The sequence below is a fragment of the Corvus brachyrhynchos genome, unplaced genomic scaffold (genome assembly GCF_000691975.1).
Source record: "Corvus brachyrhynchos isolate BGI_N302 unplaced genomic scaffold, ASM69197v1 scaffold444, whole genome shotgun sequence".
Classification (NCBI taxonomy): domain Eukaryota; kingdom Metazoa; phylum Chordata; class Aves; order Passeriformes; family Corvidae; genus Corvus; species Corvus brachyrhynchos.
In genome coordinates, this window is record NW_008237886.1 from 486,884 (window position 1) to 492,826 (window position 5,943).

The 5,943-nt window shown below is 40.2% G+C and overlaps 1 protein-coding gene across 6 annotated transcripts in view; it reads left to right on the forward strand.

Moving 5' to 3' along the window:
• The window catches only part of INPP4B (inositol polyphosphate-4-phosphatase type II B), a 276,861-nt gene that overhangs the window by 176,607 nt on the left and 94,311 nt on the right, over window positions 1-5,943 (forward strand). For all 6 annotated transcript variants that reach the window (XM_017732655.1, XM_017732656.1, XM_017732657.1 and 3 more), the window contains one exon: window positions 1,805-1,935. In XM_017732655.1, the coding sequence (XP_017588144.1) occupies window positions 1,805-1,935 (131 nt within the window). The remainder of the gene's footprint in view (window positions 1-1,804; window positions 1,936-5,943) is intronic.

Here is a 5,943-nt window from a genome sequence, read left to right on the forward strand (position 1 = left end):
GGTCCAGGAATGAGCTTAGATAGAGGCAGGAATATAACTCTTGGATAGAATACTGTATTCCCATATAGAAGAAGCAGTTAAGTTTTGGAAGCCAGCCAGGTCCAAACATGGTTCCTAAAACTATTAAATCGGACACCATAAATATTAAGGGCCAAAATATTATCACTGCAAACAAACAAAATTGCATATCCTAACAAATTTTACACACTTTTCTGAAAAGGAAAGCCCTAAGATTTTAATTTAAGGGACACCTCATGTTAAGGTGCTAAAAAACTGGCAAGGAAAATGGTCATTGAAAATGCTGGTTTCATCCTTTCACGGCAGATTATTCTTATGCTACAACATTGCCAGTTTGTATTGATGGAGAAAAGTTGAATTGGTTCAGCTTCAGGAGCAATTAAATAGCAAAAAGTAATCATGCCATTAGTAAACTCTCAACAAATTCATGTGGTGTAATCTTTGTTTCTGTGCTGATACTCTCAAGGACATGTATAAACAAAATGCTTTAATTCTGCTTCCAGTGCAATCTGTTTGGTTTTGGTTGTCACGTTCACCAGGAGCAGAGTTAGGCCTATAGAGCTTATTCTAACTCTGTTCACACTAATGCAAAGCTAATGATGATGGGGAAAACATCACTGTACCAGTGTGTGGCTGTTCTGTTTAATTTTAAGACTTTTTGACTAATGGTCAGATCTGCTGTTCACATAAGTGAACTCTGTTCCTGTGCTGCAGGCTCATTGGTCTTTCCCTCCCTCTTTCCACCCCTTCTCCCCCTTTTTTTCCTTTTTCTTCAGCAATTTTTCTGTATGCAAGAGCTGTCCTCTGGAAGTCTTTTTGGAGACTTCCAAGAATTGCAGTGAAACAGTCTTCTTGATGCTTCGAGGAAAATGAGGACAACTGGTTTTGTTGCAAAAATTTTCTCCTGCACAGTTCCAGATGTTTGAAGAGTCAAGATGTTTCATTTTCTTTAAAAACAGGTCCCACAAAGTGGGTTTGGGATAGATACAGGAGAAACTTCTTTTGCAACAGGGATAACCAAACAGAAAGCCCAGGGAAAGGCACTTGTTTGTGCAGGAAATTAAAATTATCTCTGTTTCACTCAGGTCAGCTCTCAAGAGTGTACAGGAAAACTGATAATTTACTAAAGGATTTCCTTTTGGATTTCCTTTTGGATTTCCAGTGACATATTTGGTTACCATAGCACTGCTGTTTTGACCTGATGAATACTGTAAGGCTGGACACGACTTTTATGGGACCGGTGGTGTGGCTTTTTGGGGTTTTTTTTTGTGTATGTTTTGTTTTGAATGCTGAAGAAATGTGGTGAGGGCTGGTGTGTTGGTGAAGTGACTTTTGTAGAAACACTGCTAGAATTATGTTTATGATGTGTATGAAAGTATCCAAAGAGCAGTGTATCAAAACAACTATATTGAAAGTGTTGGGGAAAAAGCAAACTTTGTATTCTTTCCAATGGTGTTTCATATTTCTTCACAAAAAGTTTTGGACAGCTCTCTGGAGCCTGGCAGCCTTCTTTCCTCCACAAAAGAAACAGTATTTCAGTTTGTAGGCTACTGCCTTTATACCAAATGAGTCCTGAACACAAAAATTACTGCATTATTCACTGACATTCTTTATTGTGTACTTGTAAAATAGAGATGAAAAGCAGATCTTACAAGCATTCTGAAAACAGATTTTGTTTCGATTAGGATATAGTTCTGATGTTCTGTAACAAACTTGTTTTAGATTAATTTGGATGAATCTTAATGGATTAATGAGTTAATTAGTGCCTTCTCGCCTTTTGTTACAGGAATCAAGAACTTAAAGACCTGGGGGAACTTGCTCCTCACTGGGACAACATGCGCAAAAGTGTAATTGCTCACTGTGATCAGATGTTGAGCATGTACCAGGACACTCTTGCAGAGCTTGGGAAGCATACAGGTAGGAATCTGTGATTTCATGGAAGTAGTCTCTTTTCTGGAACAGTTAAGAATTTACTAGATTGTTAGCTACTAAATACTGGCATATTCACCAGGAATGAAACACCTTAAAATCTTAGAATCATAGAATGGCTTGGATTGGAAGGGACCTTAAAGATTATCAAGTTCCAATCCACCTGCCACAGGCAGGCGCCCCTTCCTCTAGAACAGGTTGCTCAAACCCCCACCCAGCCTGGCCTTGAACACTTCCAGCAATGGTGCATCCACAGCTTCTCTGGGCAACCTGTTCCAGTGCCTCATGCCCCTCAAACTCAAGAATTTCTTCCTAATATCCAATCCAAATCTCCCCACTTTCAGTTTGAATCCACTCCCCCTTGTCCTGTTATTACATGATCTTGTAAATAGTCCCTCTCCAGCTTTCTTGTAAGCGCCCTCCAGGTACTGGAAGGTTGCAATTAGATCAGCCTGAAATCTCTTTTCCAGGTTGAACTACTCCAATTCTCTCATCCTTTCCTCATAGGAGAGGTACTCCATCCCTCTGAGCATCTCTGTGACCTCCTCTAGACTTGCTCCAACAGGTCATGTCCTTCCTGTGCTGCCACCCCAGAGCTGGAGGCAGCCCTGCAGGTGGGGTCTCACCAGAGAGGAGCAGAGGGTCAGAATCCCCTCCCTCCCCTGCTGCCCACGGGGCTTTGGATGAGCCTAGGACACGTTTGGCTCTCTGGGCTGAGTGCCCATGGCTGGGTCATGTCCAACCTCTCCTCCACCAGCACCCCCAAGTACTTTTGGGCAGGGCTGCCCTCAATCTGTTCATCCCCAGCCTATGTTGATACCAGAGGCTGCCCCAACCCAGGTGCAGCACCTTGCACTTGGTCTTGTTAAACCTTATGAGGTTTCCATGCATGTCCTTAGTGTAGTAGTTCTCTTTGCCCACAGTGTGCCAGAAAAGCACAGAATTAATATGGGATGGGCAATGCAAATATATGGTCAGTCTAGAAAGAGCAGTAAGTGCTGCCCTGCTCTTTTTCATGTGGAAATGGTGGTCCTGGACTCCGATATGTGCTGAGAGCTTGTTCCCTCAATATCCAACAGAATCCTGTGGTCAGGGTCTATATGGTACTGTAGTGTCCACATGCCAGTGGAATAAGGCAGCATCAGTGACAAATGTGCAGAAAAGACAACTGATCTTCTCCTCCTGTAGAATTTCTTATTCACAAAAAGATGATGAAAAATCAGCGGAACAAATTATTTCTTTTTTTGTTTGTTTGTTCACAAATCATTCAAGGAACTTACATAATTCTTTTCTGTTTTCGAAGACCAGCAGAATCATTTCCTGAATCATACTGTATTCTCATCAAAGTTTTCTGTTTACAGCAGGACTTTCTGCCTCTTCCTGCCTAGTGTGCCTTCCTCCTCCCCCTCTCCCTGCCCAGTTTATGAGATATTCCATAAGGAAATGGGCACGTGTGCTCTGAATTACCACAAAGGCTGTGTCATTGTTGCTGCTTTCTTGCTGGTGTCAGATTTCTAATACCAGTCCTCACAATCACCATCTCAGAGATGTGTTTTCAATGACCATGCTGCCATTATTGCTTGCAAATGCAGTTTTGCTTTATGCTTTCACCATTAGGTGTTCCCACTGTGGCCTTGCTCCCACAATTTTGTTTATGTAGGCTTAGCAGTGCATGTCAGAGATAAACACTAGAATATTTCTAAGAGGAAGATACATTATGGTTATGAATATTTGTGAAAATAAAGATAGAAATTATGATAGCATCTTGTGAAATACCTGGCAAATATTTATGAAGTATTTGCAGTATTTTCTTCATTACTTCTAGCTTTCTACATATTCCAACCAAAACTTCTTTGTGTGTGTACTGAGAAATGGAGCAATCAGGTTCGTTATACAAATAAAATACATAAGAATAATTTCTTCTTATAGCTAATTGGATGCATTTGCTTTCAGTATAATGAATCTGTTGCATTTATTAGGTGAGACACATCTTTGCCTCCCAAAATAGGCATTAAGACTGTACTTCTATCCTTCAGCTATTATCTTTTAATATAGGACTGAACATGGTATTTCTCATACCAGATTGCTCTGGGATAGTGCTCTTGGTCACAGACAACAGAAATCCTATTTTAGTGTATGAAGGAAAACCACTCTCTAACTAAAAGTAAGCTTTTTGGGAGCAGTTGATCAACTGCTTAAATATTTGTTGGGGAAAAAAAAAAGCTCATGCATTGCACTAAATGTTGTATAATAATTTCCATTTTGTTTGCAAAGTGTCCATGATTATTTGCCATCATCAGAATACTCCAGTTCCAATTTTGGCAGACTACTGTCTAACCCAGTATGACACTTCATGTGATTCTGTTTTAAATAATATATACATGTATTTTCAGTCTTTGGCTAATTACAACTTGAAAGCACTCCAGAAAGTGTCATAAGCAAGCCAATAAATACAGACAATGAAGAAATCAATGTAATTATTATTACTTGCAGGAAAATATTGAAAGGACCTCTTGAGATTAAAAAACCAGACAATATAATCTACTAAGCATAAACCCTGCAAGACCTGTATTGTGCCAAGTGACTTTATAAAGGGTTGAGAATGTTAAAGGACCTGTCTTAATTGGGTCTTGAGAGAAATGAAGTGGACCTGGGAAACTGAGACTATCCAGGAGGACTGAACCAGCACATATAAAAAAAAGGGACATTTATCAGAAAACAAAGCAACCTAATAATTGTAGCAAATATGAGAAACAATGATGAGGTGTTAATTTGTTCATTTCTTCTCTATAAACAGTACACTTTATAAATTCAAAAAGCAAGATTATAGCCTTTGATAAGAAAAGCAAGCCAGACATATATTTGACTTAATACTGTAGATGCACAAATAGTTATGTTGGGAGCACATTGCAGATACTGGAAATTCAAGTACTTAGGAAGTAGGAAATGCTAAGATTAGGGATGTGAGGACAATTTTAATTCAGACTTTTCAGGTCAACATATTTCAAATAAAACCCATGCCAAACCCCATTCTGCTTTTCAGTTTAGCCAGTGCAGGTGTCTTTCTTCATCTTAGGATATTGCCTGAATTTGGGTTGAAGTGTTCGGAAGGGCAGATAGCATCTGCAAATAAAATTTCTCCAAAATATTCTTATGTTCCTCCAACACAATCACATTTTGGGTTTTCTGAGTGACACCCACTTCAACTAACCAAACTACTTGTGGAATTTAGTGGAGAAGTGTGGAGATATAGCTAGAAAGCAGAAGTGAGAGACTGACCATCTCGCAACAGAGAAGACCATTAGGAGACCACTTAATTTCTTTTTGAAATCGAGAGATTGCTGTGGAAGTGTCAGGAGACCACGTGTTAGAGAGCAATTTTGGTTTAGCAGCATATTTACTGAAAATGGAGGTTTGAGAAAAATTAGGGCTATTTCAAATTTGAGTTGTTTTGGCAAACACTTTTATCCTCAGTAATGTGAGAATTTTAGAGAAAGGAAAGTATTGTTATTGGAAGGAAACATACCAGGAAGATATATAAGAGTTAGGTAACTGTCGTGGTTTGACACTGGCCCAGCACCAGGCAGCCACGAGAGTTGCTCGCTCACCCTTCCCTGCCACAGCTGGGCAGAGGAGAGAAAGAAAAAAAAAGTTAACAAAGGCTTCATGACTTGAGATAAGGACCAGGAGGAAACACTTCAAGGGCAAAACAAGCTTAATTTAAACTTAAAAATTGAATTTATTGCTAACAGAATCAGAGGAGGATAATGAGAAGTAAAATAAGCCCGTAAAAAACCACCTTTTCCCCCCAGCCCCTCCCCCCTTCCCACCGACAGTGCAGGGAGACGGGGTATGGGGGTTTCTGGTCAGTTCGTCACCGAGATTTCCTTCCGCTGCTCTGGGAGAGGAGCCTTCCCCTGTGAAGCCATGGGGTCCCTCCCACAGGAGACAGTTCTCCATGAACTTCCCTAACGTGGCTACAATCTCAGCACCAGC